The 27,108-nt window shown below is 41.3% G+C and overlaps 2 protein-coding genes across 3 annotated transcripts; both read left to right on the top strand.

Moving 5' to 3' along the window:
- Positions 1-1,108: 1,108 nt before the first annotated feature.
- thnsl2 (threonine synthase-like 2) lies at positions 1,109-10,238 on the top strand. Of its 2 annotated transcripts, none has more exons than XM_084384128.1 (9): positions 1,109-1,363; positions 4,382-4,613; positions 4,967-5,161; positions 6,742-6,894; positions 7,002-7,241; positions 8,011-8,159; positions 9,086-9,211; positions 9,337-9,491; positions 9,688-10,238. In XM_084384128.1, the coding sequence occupies exons 1-9, from the start codon at positions 1,361-1,363 to the stop codon at positions 9,911-9,913; spliced, it is 1,479 nt and encodes a 492-aa protein (XP_084240254.1). In that variant the 5' UTR covers positions 1,109-1,360; the 3' UTR covers positions 9,914-10,238. The 2 variants fall into 2 exon arrangements, with proteins under 2 accessions (XP_084240254.1, XP_084240255.1); XM_084384129.1 differs by lacking the exon at positions 1,109-1,363 and adding an exon at positions 2,244-2,360.
- A 1,607-nt stretch (positions 10,239-11,845) lies between these two features.
- dqx1 (DEAQ box RNA-dependent ATPase 1) lies at positions 11,846-27,085 on the top strand. The gene is made up of 12 exons (XM_084382804.1): positions 11,846-12,134; positions 14,556-14,952; positions 17,255-17,448; positions 18,869-19,322; positions 20,508-20,813; positions 22,288-22,387; positions 22,764-22,922; positions 23,454-23,645; positions 23,771-23,896; positions 24,211-24,401; positions 24,973-25,163; positions 26,109-27,085. The coding sequence occupies exons 2-12, from the start codon at positions 14,617-14,619 to the stop codon at positions 26,314-26,316; spliced, it is 2,457 nt and encodes an 818-aa protein (XP_084238930.1). The 5' UTR covers positions 11,846-12,134; positions 14,556-14,616; the 3' UTR covers positions 26,317-27,085.
- The last annotated feature ends 23 nt before the right edge of the window (positions 27,086-27,108 follow it).

Genomic DNA, 27,108 nt, shown 5'->3' with positions numbered 1-27,108 from the left:
GGGAGAGGGACATAGGGGAAGAGATAACTGATGAAACATGGGGGGATATTATTGGATCATGGTTTAAAGTGTCAAGGGAAATGCAGACACGTTTGATTAATTATAAAATTATTAATAGAATTTACTGGACCCCAAGTAAAATGGCAAGGCTAGGACTCAGAAGCTCTGACTTGTGTTGGAGATGTGATACTATTTGTGGCACTCTCTTACACATGTTGTATTCATGCCCCATGATAGATCTCTTATGGTCTAAGATCATCTCCTTCATCAATTCAGTGATGACTTATTCGTTGGTACAGGGACCAATGCTCTGCCTATTGGGTGTAATACTGAAGGGATGTGGTCTAAATGCCCACCAGATCTCATGGTGCAGAATAGCACTTATCACTGGGTGCAGGATAGTGTTGCGACACTGGAAAACTAAAGGAGACATATCAGTGAAGGAATGGTTCGACGAAATGGCCAAAATTTCCTCCTATGAAAGACTGTGTTATAAGCTGATAGATAGGCAAGATATATACATGAAAATATGGGGCCCCTATGTTACGGTAACCTGAGATGCTGAAGAGTTGCACCCTTTACAATAATATTGTTTTGTTCTGTTTTTTTTGTTATATGATATGTATAATTTGAGGTATTATTAAGTTTACATAATACGATGTACCATTTGGTACATATGATGTATATCGGAAAGAATACATACTGTATATAATGCTCGGTCTCTGTTTTTCCCTTTGTCCTTGTTCTCTGTCCTTGTACTGTGTTACGTGTAGTTTTCTGTGTTAATTTGATGGATGGCACATTTTATTGGCCGTGTGTTTTCCTTTTGAAAAAACAATAAAAACAAAATGATATAAAAAAAAGAAGAAATTGGCAAAAACAATTAGACTACTTGGACATTTCAAATCTACCCCAAATTTTGAATTGTGTTTGATGTGTTTTGTTTGTTGAACTTGTATAAGTTGTTTGTATCTGAAGAAAAGAAAAAAGCTCACGAGGGAAAACCACAGGGGGCGTGGCCTCGGCTCAGCACAGGTTCCGCCCACCGTCATGTGAGCCAATCGGAAGACGTGTTAGTCCAGAGTCCCTGCAACGGACCATCCGGGTACTCTGTCAGAAAAACAACAAAGTGCTTCTTAACTTCATGAAGACATACGCTCATTTACACGGTACGCTCATTTAGACTTTTCTAGACAAGTACTGAGTCAAAGAGGCTGTGTGTGTTCCGAAGTGTCCGAAGTAGCATATAAACTCTGAGGCAAACGGACGTTAGCAAACAGTGCTGTGTTTAAACTAGCTAACTGTCAGTAACAGGGTGGTCGAGTCATCAGGGCAGAAGTGCTACCGAGGCACTTTTTATATGGTGAGTGGGACTGCATCTTTACCTCAGGGATGAGTCATTATATAATAATGTTTAGGCTACAGTCTCCTGATTCTTGTGATAAGCTGTTCTGGACTCATGAGTGAAACACTGCTGGTTTCCTCTAGAATAATAATAATATTATTATTAATGGAATAAAGTATGAAAAAAGGGGGGAAAGTGAAAACAATAGTAATAAAATGTGTAATACTTGTAATAACAGTATTCATTCGCAGGTATGGCCTGTGGAGATTTATAAGTACAAGACATAGAGATACTAACAGAACAGTGAATTCAGTACATTATTCAGTTATAATGTAGCAGTGCACTCTTTGGGTTTACCCAGAATTTAACTGGTTTATGAAACCACACAGGCTCGCTTGACCATTCAGGAGAGACGAAGAAGGCTCAGCAACACAGATGTCTTACGTTGAGATATTTTATACAAACTTGATCAAGGAGGAACAACTTAACAGTGCATCCGTCTGCACAGAGCAATATCATGTTAATCCTAACAAGTCCTCCCAAATGCTCAAATTATATCTACAGCTTCAGGCAGCATCCCTCCCATACATGGTTATCTGTTTAACAACATAGCAAGGGGGGTGAGTGCAGAGTTCTCACCTCTAGCCAGAGGAGTAGGATGTAATTAGGTCACAGATACTATGTCAGCTAACATAGATAGGTCGAAGGCCTCCTTACGAGTTTTACGCAAACAGTCAGCTTTGCCTTGGCTTTGGCTCATCAGACACCTGTTCTGTAGACATATCTACAGTAGCTTTAAATGACCAGGTTGCAGAGACCATGAGATATGCTCCTCATAGAGCAGTCTTCACTATCCTTATCCAGACTTTAATGTCTTTTTTCTCCCACAGTTCCGTCAGGGAAAGCCATCACCCAGGACCACCTCTGACAGAAGAGGCAGAGAACACACACACAAACCCAAGCCATCCTGAGTGCAATATTTTATTTTTTTCCTGAGGTTAAATAAAATCTGGAGGTAAGTATGATAAAAGACAAAGATAAATTTAGGGGCGCCTCACCTTTCCAGCCACAGGTAATACCTTTATTAGCATCAATAGGGGCAGTCTAATATAGAGAGTATTGCTTCTCTTATTGACTCTTTTGTTGCCCCAGTTGATGATGTCAAAGTTTTTCACAGCGTCCTAACTTCTCTGGACTCGGGGTAATACCCAAAACAGTGCATGAACTGGACAGAGAGTACTTGCACCAATTAATTAAAGGCACCATTAGTAACATGCATATAAAACACTATATTGTTATACAACAATAAGTGACAGAGGAGAACAGTCAAATTCAGTTTGTTCATAAAAATAAAAATTAATTATAAAGTTATTATTGTTATTATTATTTCTGCATATTCTAACATTTGAATGGGAGCAGCTGTAACGTAAACACTAACTGATTCTGATTCTGAAAAGCGCTGACATGATCAATATAATCTGAATCATAAACCCTTCTTTTATCCATAAAGAAAAACATACTGAAGCTGTATGTGCATTTTATTATGAAATGAGAAAATACTAGTGCACGAATGGATGAGTGAGAAAATCAGTGAAATGTAAATGATTAATACTGTGTCTTAAGTGAGCCAGTAACTAAGCCTATTTCATAATAAGTAAGTAGTTCCTCTGGTGAGCTGTTCCAAAGTTCAAGTTCAAGTTTTATCTTCCTTGGGACAGTGAACGACCTGTCACTAGATCTATCCCTCTCAGTGTAGAAACATAGCAGCAGAGACTGGGGCCAAGCCACAGTTTGTTTCATTGACGAGGAAATTGCTCTCCAGAGTGGTAAGCATTGTGCATGCTCTGTGGTAGTATAGCAGATAGAGTAGTACACTCAGTCTGTGCTGATTTAGCAGGTTCGATAGCTGTCATACAGGAGGTCATGTACTAAAGTAAAGTGAAACGTAAACAATGTCAATTGCTCATTTGCTGATTTGAATTGTGACTCTATCTTGCGGCTTATTACCGTCTGATGAGGTCTCTAAAGAAATGCAGTTGGGCCCCTGCTGACAGCAGTGGAGGAAGTACTCACATCCTTTATTTTGTACCAATACTGCAAAGTAAAAACACTTCCATCAGAACTGAGGGCACAGATGTATTATAGGCATGATTTTATTAAAGGAGCTATTTGTAATTTCCAGCCACATGCTTCAACCAAATAGGGGGCAGTATTTCCCTTTCTCAAGGTTTAGTTCAAACCCTTTTTGCCATTTATCTTATGTATTTCATTTGTTTCTTTGCAAATTCATTATTGCAAGTTGTTAAAATTGTAAAGAGGGAATTAATTACTGCTTTGTATATATTTATTTACCCATATATTCAACATTGCTCAGTTGCAGTCTTGTGTTACACAATAAGTGCTAAGTAAAACTTTTGGAGGTATACATTGATACTAAACTCTGAGAAAAGCTCATTCTGTTGGTGTAACAAACAGGTCTGTGTAAGCAGGCATACTACACAACCACTGTAACCTACATTTGAGTAAAGCTGGCACAAAAGCCTTTCCAGCAGGTTGAAATGTTTCAGATCAGTTATTGTCAACACAAACAGCCTTTCATGTTCTCACATTTATTACAAAGTTTACAAAATGTACAAAAATATCAGTGCAATTGTGGACGATAAAATGCCACTCCTTTTTTAGAGGAAGAGGAATTTGCTGTGGTGTCTGGTGCATAAAAAATGTAGGGTTAATTACTGCAACAGTCAGGACCATAAATGATGAGCAGTGATGTGATCAGGCTCAGATATATACAGTGTGAACAGTGATTTAATAGAAATTTCAACAGGAATTGTTTCAAGAAAATCCATTACAAGATGATTTTGGGTGAGGTGGCATGGAATGGCCCATATATAAAATAAAAAATATATAAATAAAAGATGTAGATGTAAGAGTTGATACTGGCTGAGAGACAATAGGTATACCAAAATATATGTCACTGATAGGACACAGATTGTGGAGCCTGTGTGTGTATTAGACTCTCATCTCCATTCACAGGACTCTCCAATGCAGTACTGCAGTACTCGGGGCGGGGTCCGTGGATGGGACTTCCGGGATGTGTTGTTTTCAGGTTTTGCTCCAGACGGGGGGATGTTCATGCCCGAGAGTGTGCCCACGCTGAGCCCAGACACCCTGAGGGGCTGGAGGGGGCTGTCCTACACCGAACTGGTGGTGGAAGTCGCCTCGCTGTTCATCCCCACTCAGCTGATCCCCAGAAAGGACCTGGAGGGTGAGCTGGTCAAATATTCACTGTTAGCATAACATCTCATTTGATGTCAAGGTATGATACATTTCCTCTCCATAGAGATACATGTAAAGGAAAAAAATGTACACTGTATAACCTGCATTCAAAACGGGTCTGCAAAAATGTAAAGTGCACAGCTGACTAAAGACACAGTAAGAGTCCCTTAACATTCAAAGTTAGCTCACTGAAGATAAGAGGCAGAGAATTTACACATTTCAAAGACTTTAAACAAGAAACAAGTCATCAAATTAAACAAAATCTTTTTTTATGGAAACCTATTCCAGTACACCAGAGCTGTGGAAATGATTTCTTCTCATCCCTCCCTTGTCTCGTCCCAGTCCTGGTAGGTGAAGCCCTGTCTGGTTTCTCAGTGCCGGAGGTGGTGAGAATCGCCCGGCTGAAGGATGGCCTGTCAGTCCTGGAGCTCTTCCATGGACAGACCTTGGCCTTTAAGGACCTGGCCATGACCTGCACTGTGCGCTTCCTCAACTACTTCCTGCAAAAAGAGAATCACAGAGCTACTGTTGTTGTAGGTGAGAATTAAAACCTGTAATGTCCTCTGATTTAACTAAGGAACAATTTTTTCAAAGCTCGTTTCATATGGTCTACAACAGGAAGAGGTAAATGTTAATGGAAATATCTATAAATATATTTGTCTTTTGTTTTGTTCTGGCTCCTCTGACGATGACAGTTGGAGTCTGACTGTAGCCTCGGCTAAAGGCTTTAAACATGCACTGATCCAGTCCAGACATGTAACCAAATCAACCTACAACAGTAGAATCCTGTTCAGCTTTCATGTTTGTGGCAGGGGGTGTAAGTTCAGGTCTTACAGACCAATACAAGCCCTGGAGTCAAACACCTTTTCTTACATCATCATGTGCTGCTTGGTAGGAAACATGCTGAAAGCACATATTTATGACAGCTTAACAAGAATCAAATCAACTGTGTTGTTCATTTTGTCTGTACTGAAGTGTTTAACCAAAAAGTTACTCCAGGGTCAAAAGTATGTGGACAGATCCCTTCACATACTGAAGTGTACTTTTGGTCGGGGACTGTTTTTCCTTTCTTTTCGTTCCAGTGAAGGGAGATCTTCGTGCTACAGCATACAGTGGTTTTTTGACAATGATGTTCCTCTAACTTTGTGTCAACAGTTTGTGTTTGGCCCTTTGCTTTGCAACTAGAGCTGCAACTAACAATTATTTTCATTGTCATTTAATCTGATGATTATTTTATTAATCACTTAATCTTTTAGTTTACGAAATGTCAAAAAAGTAAACACGATTTCCCAGAGCCCAAAGTGACACCTTCACATTGCTCCTTTTGTCCAAGTTCAAACAGTCCAACAGTTCAAAACCCAAAGAGTATTTGTGATAAACAACAAAGACATCATAATATTATCAGAAAGATTTTGTTTAAAAAATTAAAATAGTTGGTGATTCATTTCTTTTTCGATTGATTAGTTAAGTAATTTTTGCAGCTCTAGTTGTTAGCAAACTGAAAAGAGGAGGAAGAGAAAGAGATTCAGGTTTTTTTCTGTTCTTGTTCCTGTGTTTCACTGAACACAGAGGTTTCTACTTAAATGACCAAACAGCATTTTAATGAGATATAATGGTGTAGATAGCCCTCTGCTTCTAGGAATGGTCTTAAGTTTTTTACAAACATTTACCACAGCAGTACTGACGAGTATAATGTTATAAACTTGGAATTATTTAGTATGAAAAGGAAAGTTGATGTTCAGTCAGCAGCTAGAGCCCTTGTATGATTCATGCTAGTGGGTGAAATTAAGAAGTAAACTTGGATTCAGCTGCTTCTGCGAGGCCGACGTCCTGAAACACAGATGAAACCTCAAATCAAGCAGAGATGGTTCTGATAAGCATCAGTGTTGGATCCTGAAAACGAAACATCAGGAAAGTGGTATTTCAGCCGGAGGACATTACTTATTTGTAGGTAAAGATCCTTCACTGTGATACTGACAGTCCACATTGAGATTATCATGGCATTTACAAGCACATTCACACTCCCAAGAGGAAGTAAGAAGCACAAAGATGGAACAAAGTATCAGAGATGACAAATATGAGGGTCTGAGTCAGCCCGCTTGTGGTTTTCTTACCAGGTACATCAGGAGACACAGGCGGCTCGGCCATCCAGAGTGCGAAGGGTCTCAGTGGGCTGGAGGTGATGGTGGTTTACCCTCGTGGACGCATCACTCCAGTCCAAGAGAAGCACATGATCACCTGCCTGGAGGATAATGTCCATGTGTTCGCAGGTGAGTCTGAGGCCAAAGGACTAATGGCTGTTCTTTGACCAAAAAGCCAAAATTGTATTCTCGTCACAGTTATCACGGTCAGACTGAGTGTGTTTTTGCCTCTGAAGCCGACGGCAGCTCTGACGACATCGACCAGCCACTGCGTCGGCTGTTTGCCGACCAGGAGCTGGTCAAGACTTACAGCCTCATGAGCCTCAACTCGGTCAACTGGTCCAGAGTCATGATCCAGCTGGCCCACTTCATCTACGCTTACCTGGAGCTCAGTGGTATGGAGCAGGCTGAGGCTGACGGAGAGCTGCCAGAGCTGGAGGTGGTGGTGCCCACCGGAGGGGCGGGGAACATTGCAGGTGAGCTGATTACTGCTGTTCATCTAGGGCAGGAGGGGGCAGGGTATACGGTATATTTGAGGCTATTTGTCTCTGCATTTTCATTCATGCATAAATTAGTTTTTCAGCTTTATCTGTAAAGGTCAAAATTTTGACAAATTCCTACCACAAGTTACAAAAGCTCAAATGAAAGTCTTGCCTGACCAATGGTCCAAAACCTCTGAGGGCTTTTAGTCGACAGAAAAGCAAACACATCTTCACATTAAACTTGCAATAGGTGGTGATTTTATTTGCTCAAGATTATTGGTATTGGAATTATCTGATACCAGTTATCCATTATCAGTGAGTTTATTAAATCCAATAATGATTAATAACATTTTAGACCACTAATGTATCTTTAACACATGATAAGAATCAGTAAAAGGTGGTTATCAGTGCTCTCTGCTGTAGTTGAATGGAGACAGTGTTTCTAAATGACCTCTGACATAGTTTTACTGCATTTTCTTGTCAGCTAACACATATACTTATACGATACATCGATGATAAGCTCAAATCGGCTGATAACATCAGAGCAACCAAATAATAATGTTTCAGTATTCATTTCTGCATGTTTTCCATGTAGTAGAAGTTTAAACAACCAAGGCCTTCAGTTTGATCACTGATCTGAGCGATTCAGTGCAGTCGATAATCATTCTGGGGATCGTTTCCTTCATATGTTTTGAAGCTATGAAAATGTGATTCTCATGAGAACGTTTGGTCTCTGTCCCCTCACTCTCTCACTGTGTCTCAGCTGGCTACGTTGTAAAGCAGATGGGATTGCCCCTGAAGCTGGTTGCCATGGTGAATTCGAATGACATAGTGCACCGAGCGGTAACCACTGGTGACTTTTCCATGGCAGCTGATGTCACACAGACTTTGGCCCCTGCCATAGACATCCAGGTAAGACAGTTACACAGTATGTAGTTACAGGTGTTCATATCAATGAGCCGGAAGATGACTTTTGAATTAATACTCAGAACTGTTCATGTAGTACAGTTGGAAATATCAGGGGGGTGCTAATATTGAGAAATACTCTCTGAGAGTGTGATGAGACGATGGATATCAAACCTACATCTGTGTTTTAAATACAGAGCTGGAGTCAGGACATGTAAACTGTAAAACCCACAGTCGTTGTATTTTGTACAATGACAAATAAAGTCTCTATCTATCTCTATCTCTATCTATCTATACATTTAACTATTCTTCACAAATGGTTTAAAGCTTAAAGCTTCGGAGCCTGCACAAAAATCCTGACATGTGCCTCCTAGCAACACTTTGGAGCTGGTCAGCTCGTACACGTGGGGACTGCAAGAACTGTGACTGATCAGACTGGACTGCTCGTGTTTTCTCCCATAAATGTCTTATGCCAGTAGAGATTATTGATAGTGAAGACAATATTATAGAACTTGAAGAAAGTAATCTTACCCTTTTCAGTAACACTTCTCCAGTCATCTCCAGTGCACATTCAAAACCATTATAGTAAATGTAAGAACATGCATGGGAGTAGTCTCCTGTTCAGCAATGAGACAAGGCAGGCACTGAGTAACTGGATGTAACTCAAGTTCTATAAGAATGTGCGTAGCCCATCGTCACTCTGTATCACAAAGTAAGTAAAAGAACGTGAACACAATAGCACAGTGTCCCAAGCTTCCATCTGGTGTTGCAGTTGTGATATCAACAGGTAAAATCTGATGCTCAATCAAAACCTCCACTGTACTTAGTTACTGCATATACAGTGAGGATGGACTTGACAGTGAAGTAGGAGACGTGTTGTGTTCAACAGTTAAACTGCTTTACTGCCACTCTGCTTGATTGTTGGCCTGTAGGACCCGTACAACATGGAGCGAGTGTTCTGGTTGCTGCTGGGCAGAGACGGAGCTTCAGTGAAGAACATGATGGAGGAGTTTCAACAATCACATAGACACTCTCTGCCTGAAAACCACCGCAGACTGGTAACAGTCATTCAACATTTACTGTATACATCCAGGCATGCCTATCCTCTACATGTCTACTAAGAGCACACCCTCCATCTAACACCCTGATATGTTTGTGATCCATCCCTCTTCCTTAATTCTAGTTGTCACAAGTTTTATTGACTGGAACAGTGACGGATGAAGGGATCCTGGAGACCATGAGGAGGTGCTGGGACGAAAACCAGTATGTGCTGTGTCCACACACAGCGGTGGCTGTATGGCATCACTACCACTGTCCTCACAGCCCCACACTCAACAGGTCAGACATTCTGTATTCATCTATTAAACTACATACACACAAGACATTTCTCACTTCACTGCAAGACATGAACCAGCAGGACTCTGAGGTCATGTAGCCTGAAGGAGGAAGTAAATCTGATGACCTCTCTTTACTTAAATGGTCTTTACTTGACTTTTGACAGTTTTCTAATTAATTACTGAAACTCTTATTGCAGGTGTTACATTGCAACCGCATCTCCAGCCAAGTTTCAGGCAGCAGTAGAGAAGGCCGGCCTGACCTTTGACCTACCTGGGGCAGTGCTGGAGTTAGACAAGTTGGCCACCCGTTACGAGAACCTGGAGCGAAGCTTGAGCTGGTGCAAGGACTGGGAGGACAGACTGAGAGAGAAAATCCAGTCTGTGAGTTCAGTCAGGAAAAACAGAGGGACGTACTACATCTGATTATGTAGGTGTTATTGTACTGTAAATTGAGGTTTTACTTCAGAAACCCTGATTGGACATTAAACTGTATGTGGGTGAGGTCAGGTGACTGTGGCAGCCTGTCCTTGATCCATGCACCTCCTTATCTGAATGTAGTAAATGATGTTGATGGGAAAGGTCTCCTGTCGCCTCTTTGATGGACTTTGGTCTGAACTGTAATACAACTTGTCTTTGTATTTGTTCAGTGATGTCATACACCACAAACCAATTTTAACGATTTGCAATGTCTTCCTGCCAAAACACTAATGTCCTTGTATGTGAAAGAATAAATTCCAGTAGTTTTCTACGAGTTTAACTGTCTCAAAATATCAAGAAGTTCTAAAATTGAAAAGGAGTTTACTTGTTTGGGCTCAGCACCATTTCAGAAGTTTCTGATACTGACTGATATTTACCCTTCAGGAGTTCAGCTGATGTTCTTGCCTGCACGCTGTATGAACAATGAGCGTAACAGAACAAAGAGGTTCATTCCTACATCAGTAGACACCCGAAGCCATCATGGAGAAGCTAAATAAGAGAAAAGGGAGGTTTTAGGTGTTTGTATTCATCATGTATTTTATATTTATTGTCTTATCCTTAAACTCAGTAGATGGACCTGTATGCAGTGCTATTCATTCACTTTAATTTGTCAAGAGCAGGACAGGTTAAACATAGAGGGACTTAATATGAAGTACCATTTGTGGACAATCTTACAGCAATACAGTGCAATAGATCCCTTTCACATTATGACTTGTCACAGCAGGAAGAGCACAGGTGTTATTATTCACAGTAATGATGGTTCAGTTCCGTCTCAGTAAACCATGACAATGACACATGTACCACACCACGGCCCTGAAATGAAATGATGCTATTATTCAGATCCCTCTATTAAGTAATATGCACAATAACACCCTGTAGACATACTCCTTCACACAACATGTAACTTGGAATTATTAGCAAAATGTACATTAAGTATCAAAAGCAAAATTATACAGCAGGATGGCCTCTGTTAGTTCGTTATATACTGTTGGGTATTTGCATTAACAATTGTTTGGTCAAATATTGAAAATTTTACTCTGAAGTAGTGGAGCAGATAAATGGACAAACTGTACTAAAGCACAATTCTGCCATTATTAATGCTTACTGTTGTTTGTCTGGTATAACATATCAAAATGTCTGCCATGTATGAAGTCTGTGTGTAGATGATTATGTAAATGATAGTGCAAATAATGCAATGATAATCTAAATAAAGCAAGTCCATGTAATGTGACGAAGGGATGTCAACAAAAGTATCGTCCCGCTGACTTGAAGGTTGATTGCAGGACTTACACAGTTGTGTTGTGTGTTAATTATTGACTACCGTCATCTGCAGTCAAACTACCAGCAGAACTTGACAGTTGATGCTCTGCTCAGAACTTCACTTTACCTCAATATTGTACTGAGACATTTAAAGTCTCAGGCCCTTCATTTAACCTGTGTGGTAACAGGTTTCTGCCTTGGGGTGGCGCTACAGCTCACAGAAGGCTCCTGTATTATTATTATTACTCCATATCTATGTCGCACTGGTTGGACTGGCTTGATGAACTTGGTGCCAGTGGTACCACGTCCAAGATGTATGTAACTGATAAAGGGTTAACAGTATTAAACTGAGGATCATTACAAAGCATTACTTAGATTGTAATAGAATAATTAAAGTTAAGCTGTTGTTAGGATATTTTTAGGTATTTTGTCCTCGTACAAACAAGTGTCTGAGGTGCACAAAAAGTGAATAAATAATTATAATGCAAAGATGTAATAAAAGCTGTAATACATTTTATATAGAGAGAGCGCCTTGGCCGGTGCTCGTTGGGTTAACATCTGTCCAGATCTCAAACCAAATTCTGTGTTTTCCGAGGAGCCCTGAATGTAGCACGCGGTTTGACAGCTAGACAGCGAAACATGGCGGCTGCTAGCTAAAGCAACCAGTCACCACCTTCGTCTTTTATTGTCATTGTCAGCGCACAGGAATCAGCCAGAGTCGGTGAAGATTCGCGGAAGGTGACTGTGAACGACCGTCGTCCACCTTTGATGCCTTTGCTGTTTTTATTCCGTCGTTGTCCGGTATGTGAAGGCGCTTTGTGAGCCACAGTAGACGGCAGACAACAGCGGAGGGAGGGCGGACCGTCGGTGCCTGGCTTCTTCACCTGTCCGCCGATATGTTTCACAGGTAAGAGATCAGTCAGTTCCACCTTCTGACATGTTGCTGCTGTACGTGCTCACTTCTCCGTTTCAGTGTTGTTGTTATTACGCCTTTGTACTCCAGCTGACACGTTGTTCGTAGCAGAATACAGAGAGTACAAAGACATGAGGCATAAGAGAGCAGCCAGTTGTCCTGATGAGCTGAGCTGAGAGGCCAGTGGTCACATCAGCCCGGACGGTCCACCACATTACAGAGTGTATATTCAGGCCCATACATTCATTTGATAAAATCATAATCATTTGACACACTGCTTTTAACAAAGAAGCCAACCAGCTTGAATAAATTGTGTAGTAAATGATCTATTATAGTGTTAATAAGAAAGAGTTGCTGGTGATATAAAAGCACTGGGTCCACAGCATCCTTTGTGTTGTCTGAAGTGACCTGTACACAAACCGGAGTTATGCCTCCACCCATGGGTGATTCATATTAGATAATCCTCTTGACTTCATACTCCTATCTCCAGACAGAGCAGGGACACAAAATACTCGCACTGTTATTATTGAAATGTTCATTATAAGATTGACAAAGGTGCTACAGTACTGTCATAGAGTTAGCCTTACTGTTAATGCTATGTCCCAGGGAAACAGTGGCTTCATCTGTTAAAGAAGTTGACTGATGGGGCTTTTTTCAGGGCCGATACTGATTATTAGAAATCAAGGAGACTGAGAACCTGTATTTTGGACGGATACTCATTTGTTGTAAAAATTTAACTCTTTGTGTCAAAATTTCAAACAACTAGTTGTGGAATAAACCTAAGTGCAATTTTCAGGTACTTTACTTGAGAATTTCTATTTCCTGCTACTTCACACTTCCTCTCCACTGCATTTATTTGAAACATTTAGTTATTAGTTACTTTGCAGATTCAGATTATTCAGTGTTTACAGGCTGTTAATTGTGACGTGTTACCGATCAGATAGTGTTGTGGGCGGGACATTGTGTGAGAGGATGCTGCATCAGAGCCAAAGGAGCACATTTTTAACCCAAAGGCAAATATATATCTACATAATACCAGAGTTAGATTTTTTCCTAGTGATTTCTTCTCTGCTGTCAGCTGGTTTTCTTCCTCCTCTATGATAGGAGATAGATGGAACAAATAATTGGTAAATAATTGATAGATTAATGGACAATGGAAGTTATAGCCCTAAATGACCATTGCTCTACTTCTTGTGTGTTTCCTGCTGGATAGTTGCTCAGACAGGATATACTTCTACTACAGTGTGTACACTCGTATAAGGGATCAGCCTGCAGAGCTGTCTGGGAACCTGCTGCTGTTAACCCACCCTGCTATTTAATATGTCTTTTGTTATGAGTGTGATCTGTTGAATACTCTATTCACAATGTCTGTGTAACTTAATACATCATACGATGGATCAGATGTTTTGATACTAGTGCCAGTACTGGTGCCAAATGATACCCACGTTTTGTCACAGATACTAAAGTGATGCTTTGTCATAGCTTGCTTTGAGAAATATAAACATTAAACATAAAAACCTTTTTTATATGAGAACTATTAGGTATCAGATTTCAGATTATGTCATTTAGACTACGGATCCGACCAGATAGTGAACAGATAGTTTTTGATTTCAGTGGTCTAGGGTAGGGAGTAGACACATCTAGTCTTACAAAACAGTGTTTCGCTCTGAAACCCAGCCATATATAATACCTTTACTATGATTTCACACATCACAAAATGCCTGACTTTTTCTACCCAAAAAAATTCCCAAAAGCTGACACAAAGGTTTCTCTATTGAATGTTCAGGAAATACACCCGCTCAATTAAAATGACAACGTCTGTGCCCATATTTCACACCCGTAGTTGTTGGACGACCAATGAAGGAGAAGCTTGGAATTGTGTTTTAAGTGTGTTTCTCTGTGTCTGTCAGATTGTCTGTCTTCCCCCAACATGAATAAATCAGCACACCAGTAAGGTGCGTGCTGTCCCCCCTTTCTGCAGGATCATGTCCGTCGCAGCTGCCGACACACACTCAGTGGCATCTGGGTGGAGAAAGCATTCCACAGTTAAATGCCAAACATGCTACAGGTTCCTGTGAGTGTGGGGGAAGGAGAACATGGTCGTAGAGACAGGAGCCACTGCGGACTGAGATAATATTTTCTTTGCTTTTTCTTCTTCTCAGCTGTTGCCTTATGACTTGTTGTTGACTTTCGCTGGCTCTCACTCTACTGTCAGCTGACTGTACTGTCAGCTCAGGGTCAGGCTGATTGGCACTGCAGGCAACTCATAACTTCAAAATCACTCCCAGCAGGAGTCCTGCTCAAAGAATTTTGTCACAAAGTGTTTCTGATCACTGCTGGACTAACGTCACCTCTCCTGACACCTTCCGCTGCCTCATGTAACCATCAATCATTATTGTTGTTGCCTCTCTGCAGGTAATCTCAGGCCTTTCTGTGAACCAGGCCCTCACTCCTTCCTCATCCCCACCCCCTGCTGATGATGTCATCGTCACCAGCAAAGCACTCCTCCACCTCCCTCTCCCCTGGGTCCCGGGTGCCACCCTCGACGGCCCATGACTCCCTGTCCTCCCTCATGTCTGGAGATTTGGATGATGATGGAGATGGGGGAAGAGAAGGAGGGGAGGAGGAAGGGATGGGAGACCTAGAAGTGAACCCGTATGATAATTTGCCCTTCTCTTCGCGCTACTACTCCCTGCTGGAAGACAGGCAGAAGTTGCCCGTGTGGAGGCTCAAGCAGAGTCTACTGGAGCAGCTGGAGAGCCACAACATGGTGCTGCTCAGTGCACCCAGTGGAGCTGGAAAGAGCACCCAGGTAACCAGGAACCAATAGGGCCAGCGGCAAAATAACATGTAGTGTAATCACCTGGATTTATTCAGGTCAAACGCTCATCATTCACCAATAGTGCTCTTAAATGGACAGTGTTTGTTTCAACTATAGTAGCTTTAGGTTAATACATGAGAAAGAAAACAGTTATATTTAACCATGTTTTAAATACTATAAAATACTTTGCGTAACACTTACATTTATTGAGTAGAATTTGTTTTTACAAAATCCCTTTTCATGTTACACAATAAGCATCAGTCACCTTCAACACAAACAGCTACAGATACTGTATACAGAAACTCTGCAGTGCAAAATTAACAAAAATAGTCGCCAGTAGCCTAACTGTTCTGTGTATCGATAAATCCATGACGCTGTCTGTGGCGCAGAAGTAACAGAGAGGTTCTTTCAGTTTTCTTTTGGATCCCTAATGTTCTCTGAATTATATAATATATGTCTTAACACTCAATTCTATACTATATTGCAGCCTATAATCTATAGAGTAGTGTCACCTTCATGATCAAAGTGAAAACGTAATGTAGTAGTAGTAGTGCAATGTGTAGCTGGAAGAGCAGTCATAGAGACCCGCTGCCACTATAGTATTTGAGGTGCAGTGTGACGTGCAGTATGTGCAGATGGCAGCAGCCAAGTGTGGAAGATGTTTCCACGCCACAGAAACCAGACATATAAACAGATGAGGATTAACCAGGTTATTGTAAGACAATAATAATGGGTTTATGTGTTGATCTGTTTGTATAGGTTTGGGTGTTTTGCCTTTACTTGACCGCACACAGCAGAGAGGTGATGAGTTATGAGGAGAGAGAGAGTGGGGGGACATACTACCCTGTCCTTTTGTGATTAATTGGTCAGTTAGCCCAGCTCAGTCACCCTTACACACATACATGAATGAATGAATAAATCAATCAATATTTGTTTGTATTTTAAATTGTTTTAATTAAAAACCAAGCTGATGGTTTGAGAGTTATGCTGCTAACAGTTTGTGTGCAGCCTTTCCCTGTGATGGCCTGGTTATCATTCCACCTGCTCCTCAGCTCCACTCCCCTCAGGCTAATGAATGACAGCAGAGTTACACTGTTCTGCTGTAACCTGAACACTCATTTAATCAAGAAACACTCTGAGCTCCCCTTTCCAGCACCTTCTTCTCTACATGCACACTTAATGCTCCTGCCAAGTGTCGCTAAAGAAATCAAAGAAAAACAAACACTTCTCACACTTTCTCCTTTTGTGTTTGTGCTGGATATTTATCATTGTGGTGACACGGACTTATTCCCGCTGTTGTTAGGGCACTGTCACTTTGACCTTTACACTTGTTACTGTTGCTGCATGTAATATCTCACTTTTGCTGCCCTCACTCTCACTCAGAGTTGAAGAAGAACAACTGGTATCTTGCTCAAAATGAAACTCACATGTAATATTTTATAACAACTCTGAAGCCACAGAGATCAGAGACCTTTATGCAGATCTGAATATTATGCAGAATGAGTTCTTTATTCTTAAATTAAATCCACAGTTGCTTCCTCAAAGTGATGGCATCTTCCCTGAAGTCTGTAGTGTTTGTCTGACAGTTCAGCCTGTATCTTTCACTGTCCTCATCATTAGACCTAATGCAGGCTTTGAGATAATATATATTCAAGGTCCATTGTAGGGCGGTGTTTATTTTTTCCATCTACTCATCCATGGATGACAGTTTAGTTGCTTGCCCACAGAGAACTTAATTTATTACCATAAGTCATATGACATTGCCCACAATGCAACTGAGCGACATCACTGGAGGCAATTTTTTAGATTACATGCAGCTTCCTCTGGAGCCGCAAAAGGCTTTATACTACTTTTTTCACATATGTAGTAGTACTCCCCAACACCTGTAAACACAGTTTAATGTTGGAAATTGGTGGAGTTACTCTTCAAGATTGGTGAGAGGCACTTGGACAGTGGATGGAAGTAACAAGCCCTACTGACCAGTACTTTGTGTCTGTGGCTTGAGAAACAGGATGAGAGAGGGCTAAAGCAGCGCCCCAGTGATTGTGGATTCTTGACCTGTCCACATTCTCCTGGTGTGAGCTGTTGAACTACTCTGAACTTCCACTTCGAGTTGCCAATGAAAACTAAAAACTGTAAGAAGTAAGAAATGTCTAGGGTGGAAAGTGCTTCACCTACATGTTCTAGTAATTTACAACTATGTATAATCTCTCATGTCCCCAGTATTCTATTACTTTTTCCTCCTCTTGCTGACCTCTGTCTTCCTTCTCTTCTTCCTCTGTTGTCCCTGCAGGTGCCACAGTGGTGTGTGGAGTATGCTTTGTCCTATGAGTTCTCTCAGGGCCTGGTGTGTTGCTCACAGCCCTACTCAGTGGCAGCAGTTAGTCTAGCCCTTCGTGTGGCTGATGAGATGGACCTCAGCCTGGGTATGGAGGTGGGCTACAGGGTGTCTCATGATGACAGCTGTACAACCGACACCCTGCTCAGGTTAGGATACATGGACGACAGACACTGGATAATACCATCCTATTCATTTCCTCCTTAACTGACTTTCATTTTCAGTTGTTTTTAATTATGACAGCTACCAACAACAACATCTAAATCTGTTTCCCCTTTAATCATTCTCAGGAGAGGTCACTGAGATATAGTAATGTGATAAATTGCTTTGAACTCTTTAATGGGTGAGTTCAGTGTCAAAATAATTTTGTTCCATTTCTTATTTCCTCTGCGCAGTAAAACCAATAATATCTACAGTATTAATTCACTGTCAGAAGGTTTTTCCATTAAAGTCAAATAAACAACATTTTATTAATACACCGTTGTCTTTATGGACCCGACCAATGTGTGAAACTCAATAAAAAATGTACAAATAACATTCACAGCTCGCATTTTTTTAAAGATGATTAAGTCATACAAGCAATATTGTAGAAGGTACCTAGTCAAAGTATAGATATTGTGTCAAGTAGTACTTTGATTAAAGTGAAAGTCATCCACACAAATAGTGCTTGAGCGAGTCTTAAAGTATCTCACATTAAATGTCCTTAAAGTAGCAACAAACACCTTTCCCCCCTATTGTTTCCAAGTTATATTGTTGTTGGTGCCACTGTCGCAAAGGCAAGTGGAAAGTTTTCCTCAGAGTCACAAATAACAACAACACAGGACAAACCGTGACTTTATTCAATCATTTAGTCTGTAATAGAAATGGATCACCAGTTAACCTTCCTTTTCCCGGGTGACCGTGCACCTGGTGGCAGACAAAACTATATAGTGATAATGAAGTTTAAAGGCAACCAATGAAAATGTTGCTGGTTCCATTATTCTATATCCATCACATTGTGTCATCAACATTTACTTTATAATGAGACGTTCGCCTATTATCAGATTCCAAATTCTCTATTTTTCTGACGATCGTGATCAGGGTTTTTTTGTATTTTTTTTAATCTGATTGATCTGATAAAAGAAATTAAATTAAAGAAGTGGTGCTTTGGATCTAATGCAGCAACAAAGTATAAACTGGTTGAGTACAAGTACAATAAATTATAAATAGATATCACTGCTCAAAAATGTGCTCTCCAAAACTGAGGAGAAATTAATGAAATGAGTCTGAATGAAAATGAACTCTTTGTTCTCTGGTGTGTGCAGGTTGCTGTCCAAGGTGGCAAGTGGCCAAGTGTTATAGCAATGTAGTCATCAACAATTGATCTCTGTGTCCTTTCCTGCACTTGAATGATTATGTAAATATATATATATCCATAGTAGTCGTAGCTTTAAGCCAAAAGTCTTAAGTCATTTTGCAAGCCACTTCATCTCTTAATTATGAGTCAAAGCACATTATGACTCTGCTGATTTTTGTGGAGTTTGGATGCTGGCTCTTTCCTCATCTCTTCTTTCTTTTTCCTCTCCCCAGGTTTGTCAGTGACACTCTCCTGCTGGAGGAAATGATGTCTGACCCTCTGCTGCATCAGTATGGTGTTGTGGTGTTGGATGAGCTCCAGGAGCGTACCGTGCCCACCGACGTGATGCTGGGACTGCTGTGTGACGTCTGCCGGCAGAGGCCAGATAACTTCCGAGTGGTTCTCCTCGCACACCCGACGCTGGCACCTCGCCTGTCCGCCTTCCTGGGACCATCAGTCCCTCACCTCTCTCTGGGCAGCCTGCTCTCGGACCCCCCTACCAGAGACCAGGAAGATGGACACGAGGTGGAGGAGGACAGGAAGCCTCTTGCGATAAACAAGGTGGAGACGTTGTACCGGGAGCTTTCATCTGGGAAGGAACCGGTGGCTGCTGCCTCTCACATGGTGCTGGATCTGCACAGAAGAGGAGAGGAAGGAGACGTTATGGTGTTCTTGGCCAGTGCACAGGTACAAGTTTTATTCTTTATACAAAGTACATTTATTTTAATCTTTAAAACACAAGGATTTGAAAAAAAAACCAAACTATGTTAGAGTCCTTTGTCCTACTTTATATACCTCATGATACTATTCTGGGAGGAGAGGAAACACGACCCTCAGAATGCTTTTTAAACTTCCAAAGTATTGTGAAAAAAAAGTGTATATTCAACAGTGATAGCTGAATGGGTGGCTAGAGCTTGCAGGCCACATTCATACATACACACATATATATACATTGCATGCATATGCCCATCTGTTAATAGTTAAAAATAACAGTAAATGTATATATCTATATACCTTATGAGTCCTATTGGCAGAGTTCACCATGGGGCCCTATTAATAAGACCAAACTGCCATTTTAATCTGATAACTGTTGCAGCAGTCATCCAGCGTTTTATATTTCAAGGCTGTATTATTGTTACTGCTGTCTCACTATTTGCCAAAATAAAAAATAAAGTTAGTAGTGCTGGACTCATTTAAAGTTACAACAATTATTTAAAAAAACAGAAGTTGAGCAACAGTAATAGATTAAACTTTTTGTGGTAGGAAACGTGTCATTTTCAGAGTGAAACTGTCTTTTGTATTTTTAAGAAAAGAAAAACTGGTGAAACCAACATTCACCCTGTGGTGTGCTGTAGAGTTTCACCACCTTTTGTCTTGTAGAGTGAAACAAGGACGGCTCAACCTGAGAGGCCTCTGGTGCATTGCAGGTGTCTGGTGTCCTGCTTCACACACACAAACAGCACATAGAGAACACAGCATATCGGCCATGTGTTCTCTGGCCATGTGTTAATTCATCTGTACATATTGACCTGCAGTATTTCATGCACATTTTCCTCCCTCTGTGTCAACATTACCACACCTCCTGGCCTCCATTGGGGCAGAGCCTAGCGTGTGCGCCTGTGTTAGCTGAAGCTACATTTGGAAGCCAAAGTCCTCTGTGATGACACTGATCTGTTCTGGTTAATCCTCAGTGAAGCGCGTGACCACACTCACACACACACTCACACACACACACACACACACACACACACACACACACAGTGTACTAACAGGACAAATAAAAGAGAAACACCTTTCAGGCCTCAGGTATGTGAGGAGTCTGAGAGTGGATGTAAACTGAGTCTACATTCTCTCTCTTCCTTGACTGTGTAGGAGACAGAGGAGTGTGTGGCACTGCTAGAGAAGGAGTGTATAGCTCTGAGTCCTCAGCTTGGTCCTCTCAGGATCCTCCCTCTCCATGCTGGATTGGGTGGGCAGACGCAGCGGGTCTACGAATCCAATCCCGAAGCTTCTACACTGAGGGAGAGCAACAGCTCTGAGGGTGTGGACAGCTCGGCGCTGGGAGCCGGAGGCGCTGGGGTCAAAAGGAGGGTGATCATCACGGATAACCTCGCTGAGGCTTCCTTTTCCCTGCCGGCTATTCGCTATGTCATAGACACAGGCCGTCAACTCAGAACTGTAAGTTTGTGTTCACACATTTCATGATTCAGTTATAGATTGTTTAAGGTCCAGTGTGTAGGATTTAGTGGAATCTAGCAGTGAGGTTGCAGAATGGAACCAGCGAAATACCCCTCGCCTCAGCCTGCCCTACAGTGGCTGTAAAAACACAACAAGCAGAAAGCTACCTGTGGAAGAAGACACACTACCTCTGTTTATATGGTTCATTCTAAGGGGCAGCTGTGGCTGAGCAGGTAGAGCAGTCGTCCACCAATCGGAGGGTCAGTGGTTTGCTTCACGGCCCCTGCAGTCTACATGTCGACATGCCCTTAGGCATAATATTGAGCCCCAAATTGTATGTGTATGCATATGTGTATGAATGGCAGCGTTTCCCCTACTTATAAATAGCAGCGGCGGTGCACCGCTGTTAAAATCTGCCTGCTGCTGCTGAGGAGGGGGAAAGAGGAGTGTGTATAGAGGGCCAGGTTTTATCTCTGATGTTTTGCACCATGGACACTTCAATTACAAATAACTAAATGCTACAAATAAACGATGAATTTAACGCATACCGGATTATTTTAGCCCAACAACATTGGGCAAATGTGAACACTTAGAATAATGTTGCTTCACGCGAGCATCACACAGTGACGTTACAGCAAACACAGTCATTTGTTTGGAAAATGTGAATGAACACTACTCTGTGAAATAAACAACATTTGGTTGTTCCATGTTGATATTAAGACTTTTTTATATCAATCCAACTGTTTTCTTCATCCTAGCTCAGGCCTTACTGTGCGTGAGGGACACAACCACTGTCAGTCAAAGACGATCGACAGATTCCCTCAGAGATATTAACGATTATTTAGATGGATTCATAAAAGATGACCACGAATTTAAGTTATTTTATCACTAAACAGTACAATACAGTATATCACTGTTAACACAACTAGCAGTGTTTGCAGTATTAATGTAGCTTTTCTCATCTGGCAGAATGTTGGAGTGTTTGAGCTACACCACTACATTAGGTGTCCTCTCCAAGTTGCTCTTGAGAAAATGTCGTGTAGTTGTCCCCTGCAAAGGTGATATTTGATTTTTGCCTGTGCAGATTAAAATTTTCAGGTGACTTTGAAAGACTCATCACCTACCGGATGGCGCACTTTGCAAACATACAAAAAAATAAAAATGTGTGCTTGTGACACCTCCGCTGCCACACTGAAATGGTTATCGCTCCTGATGAGCAGACGCCTTACACAGTAGCCTGTCATCAAGTGCGTGAATGTGTGTGTGAATGGGTGAATGCTGACTTGTGTTGTAAAGTGCTTTGAGTGGTTGTTAATGAAAACATATTTAGGAATATTATATTCTATTTCTGCCCCTAAAGCCTTCACACTGGACCTTAAAATCATGAGAACAAAACTAACATGTTCAGGCTATCATGTAAAATCCTGACATTCCCATTTGTGACATTTTTTCTGACAATGATATTCTGCCACAGGTTTACAACCCACAAATAAGAGCAAACTCACAGGTCCTGAGGTCAATCAGCAAACACCAGGCTGACATGCGTTCTCAAAGGGTGAACAGCCATCTTCCAGGTAGGTCAAAGGTCTTTACCAGCTGCAGTAGTGCAGTGCAGACATTTCCTGTCTGAGAGTTGACAAGTCTGACTTTGGTGACTCCTAGTGCTCGGATCAAAAGAGACACTGTGGCAGACAGCATGCCCAATAACTACATCACATTTTGGTTCGGCACACATTTTGTGTACACTCAGCTTTACAAAAGCATCTAAGAACAATCCACATTATTACATTTCCATTAAAGGCATTTTACAGTTCAGCTACTGTATTCAGTTGTTAATTGCTTTACTTATGAATGACATTTTGAAACAAAATGGTAATTGGCAGTTTAACAACTGCAGTCATCTACTGTATCATGACCCTTTCCTACATGTGCTCTCCTTGTTCTCTTTAGGGCTGTGTCTCCGTCTTTACCCCCAGTCTCTGTATGAGGAGGGGATGGGGGAGGCCCATTGCCCCGGGGTGGTGGAGGAAAACCTCAGCCACTTGGTGCTGCTGCTCAAGAGGCTCGATATTGCTGACATGGGACAGTGCAAGTTCCTGGACAGACCAGGTACCTTTATGAACTACTATGAATAACACTGAGGATGTAAGGACTGTGATGCAGCACAGAGTCATTCTGAAGCATATACTGTTTAACTTTTTGTTGTACTGTATTGTACTGTAATTAACAAAAATGTAATGAACCCTGTAGTTTATTTTGACTCAGTTCCACACACACTGTCCTGCTGCCACAACTGCTCACTCTAACATCAAATATGGATTAATCCGCTGCTGAAAATAGTCCTCAACAAATGCACTATTTCCTCTGTTTGAGTAGGAAACGGCTACTAATCAGTTTACATTTAGTTAGTTTAAGTTTACTGTGTTTCACCATCATCATGTCACAGTTTTTAATCTTGTGAAGCCACAAATAGTTACATTACATCATCGCTATGCATCTTACAAACAGCTGTATATAAACCATGATTCACAGATGAGCACTACTGCAGTTTGCATCTCAGTGCCTTGCAGTTGGTGTTATATCAGCCCTTCGAATTTCTTTCTCCTCCCTCTCACCTCCATATTTATTTGTCCTCCCCAGCCCCCGAGGCTCTAATGCAGGCCCTGGAGGACCTGGACTACCTGGCAGCACTGGATGATGATGGGAACCTGTCAGAGGTGGGCATCATAATGTCGGAGCTGCCACTGGAGCCGTCGCTGGCCAAAGCTCTGATCGCTGCCTGCGAGTACGACTGTGTGGATGAGCTGCTCACCATAGCTGCAATGCTCACAGGTAACTCAACACAGTCAATCATTTTACTGTGAACAAGAAAATGCATAATGTGTTCATATAACATATTTTCATCTTTCCTTATGTCATGTGAGTGAACCTTTGTTCTGATCTTTGTCTTGTGTCAGCTCCTTCCTGCTTTGTGACAGCAGAGGCCGGCAGAGAGGAGGCTGCTGTCACACACTGGAGACCTCTAATGCACACAGAGGGAGACCACATGACGCTCATTAATATTTATAACGCCTTCATGGAGCGTACGTACACTTCAGCCTCCATTACATAACTCCATTAGAAGGTTACAGGGTTCCCACCGATCATCTCGAAGTTATTTCTTTAATCCTCACTGGACACTTCACATCAGATGCTCTTGCAGATGGTTCATCAACAAGCATGACTGTTTTCTAATATTAGCATAAGCAAAAACAGTGGTTTGGATTTGGATATGGAACGTAATAGAAAATGAAGCATAATGACATCAGTGGGAACTCTGCAGTAATGTCTTATTATGGTCTTGTGAACACATAATGTATACATAAATTATTGATGGGTCTGTGTGTGGTAATTGCAGATAATCAGGATGAGGCGTGGTGCACGACAAACTTCCTCAGTCACGCGGCCTTACGATTGGCTGTGGTGATCAGGGCGGAACTGCTGGAGGTTATGCAGCGAATAGAGCTTCCTGTTTCTCCTCCTGCCTTTGGATGCCAAGACAACTGCACGAACATCAAGCGTGCTCTCATCTCAGGCTTCTTCCTCAAAGTAAACAGCCTGTTCTCTGTTCTGTGTGATAACAATGTCATCAGTTTGTTATTTCTTCTACATATGCCATTATATTTATACTATATTATATTTGTTTCAATCTTCAACGATCATCTAACAATGATTTGGTCACTGGGGGCAACGGCCAATGTTTCCAGTGTAACCAGTGGGAGTCAAGACTTCCTCTTCGTCGTGCTAATCATTGTTTGAAAGAAGCAAAAGTGGAGTTGAAGTTGAGCGATGACTCATCTCTATAAACAGATAACTGCATATGAATGCAGTACATTTTTAAAAGCTAATAAACGCTTAATTGATGTAGCCAATGGATTCTGAGAATCCATTGGCTATATCAATTCATTTACATGATAAATATGCCATCATGTGTCTTTTAATAGGAAAAGTGGAACCTATTATTATAAAACTAGTGCACTGGCTTAACCTGACCTTGCAAAGTGTTGATCACTGTTTTACTAAAGTCTTTTGCTTCAACACATCTTTCTTTCACATGTTACAGTCCTTCACACCTCCTCGCATATTGTCTTACTCATTTGTTGTTGTTGTTCCTCTTAAGGTGGCTCATGATGTGGATGGCTCAGGCAACTATCTCCTGCTAACTCACCGTCATGTGGCTCACCTGCACCCCTTCTCCTCCTACCTGTGCCGCCAGCCGTGCCGAGACCCCCCCAGCTGGGTCCTCTACCACGAATTCACCATCTCCCGCGATAACTGCATCCGCATCGCTTCTGAAGTCCACCCACAGATGTGAGTCCTGCTGTGAGATTTATTACAGATGCTTTTAGATGTGCAACTTACTGTCCATTGGATTTTACACAGCACCTTTTTTTCGACGATTTCTTTGCTCAAACACACAGATGACCAGCAGCAGTCTTGTCATTAGTTTTGGTCACATTTTAATTGTTAGTTTTAATTTTGAGGCTACAGCTATTGTAATATTTGTTGTGTACAGTTACCATGGTTACAGCCATCTTCTTGTCCGTCACAGGGTCAGTGGAAAAGCCACTGTTATCACACACAGTGTCCACTGACGCTCCTTAGTGAATCCAGGGATCATTCTGGGTGATTGGATAGAGACAGCATTAGGATTGACACAGCTACCTGTACACTGTGGAGCAGCTTATCATTCAGAAACTGTCATCACCAAAATGTTCACAAAAATACTGTTGTCTTTGTTCCATGGTGATATTTCTTTACTGAATATCTAGAGAAAGATTGATATAGTTGACTGTCACCATTTATTGTTCAGGTTTTTTTGTATGTAGTTTATTCTTATTTTAATTCGGAAAACAGGTTGTCAATAAATATTTTTCATCAAAGTTTTCATTGACAAACTTATCAGTCAAACTACTTGGTTTGCGAAGACAACAAACATCAGGCGTGCTCTCATGAACTTACGAGTCAAACTACCTGGTGGTTGTTGAGGGAGAGGTCTTGGAACTGTAGAGAAGCAGGCAAGAGTGTTTTTGAACTTTGGACAGAACCAGGCTGGCTGTTTCCACCTGCTTCCAGTCTTTATGCTGAACTAGGCTAATCGCCCCCGCGCTCCAGGAGTAGTAGTTTTTTTTCCAAAACTATTCCTGTAATGAATCCTGCTGCCTCTGACAACCACCTCCGGGACTTCAAGTTTTTCTTTTTCTACATAAACACCAATATAAAGCTGATATAATGTAAACCCATTCTCTGCTGCAGGCTTGTGGAGCTGGCTCCTCAGTACTACCTGGGAAACCTGCCATCAAGTGACGGCAAAGAGCTGCTGATGGAACTGAGGCAGAATCTGGAGCCCCATCCGTACGAACAGGACGGAGTGTCGGACGAGCACAGCAGGACTCACAGAGACACTGAGGGGATGGAAGAGACTCACAATCAGTCCAGCACTGAGCTCTGTGTTATCCAATGAGAAGAAGAAGCAACGGATCATCTCAGGAGAAGACACTAAACACACAGCTGTCACTTTATTGCTTGATCTGAAATTCTGAGTTGGTCTGTGAAATCTCATCTGAGGTTTTCCGATGTGTGATTCCAAATGGACCTTTGCCCGATAATGCTAATGTACAGTAATGTTAACAGATGTTATATGCAGTGGCTTTGAAAAATATTCAAACCTCTTAATTTCATTTTCTCCCTGTTGTGCTATGTATTGACTTAATTTAAAATTTTATTTAGAATATTTTCTTTATTTAATGAGGGATTTCTGTGTTTCTGTTTCAGTAACTCTAAATACATGTGTTATGATATATTATGTGTACAATATTGGCACAATGCCACATCCATTTTAAATTGTAGCACATCAAAAATAGGAAAAAGTGACATGGATAGAATACTTGATCAAAGTGTCAAGTTTTTGCTTCGATTTCTAAAAGCAATAAGCACTACTTCAGCGAGCAGAGACTGTTATTGGATGACCTTTGACCTCTATGCAGATGCCCATGAACAGATGGCTTCTCAGGGCTCACTGTGATCTATGCAGCGATGCACAGCTTCTATTTTCAACTTTTTGATACTGTTTGTATGATGTGTAGGTTTCCTGCTTTCTGCCTTCTTCTCTCCAACTTTGTATCAATAATGGAAAAATCTGTATAAAGCGTATTCTTATTGTCCTATTTAATAGGATATGTCTGTCAATACAGTACTTCAATATTTCAAATAAAAGTGTGATTTTCAATGTCTGAAATATCTCAGCTGAGTGACT

This window comes from Pagrus pagrus (genome assembly GCF_965226575.1).
Source record: "Pagrus pagrus genome assembly, chromosome: 19".
Taxonomy (NCBI): Eukaryota; Metazoa; Chordata; class Actinopteri; order Spariformes; family Sparidae; genus Pagrus; species Pagrus pagrus.
This window is presented reverse-complemented; position numbering and strand designations above follow the sequence as displayed.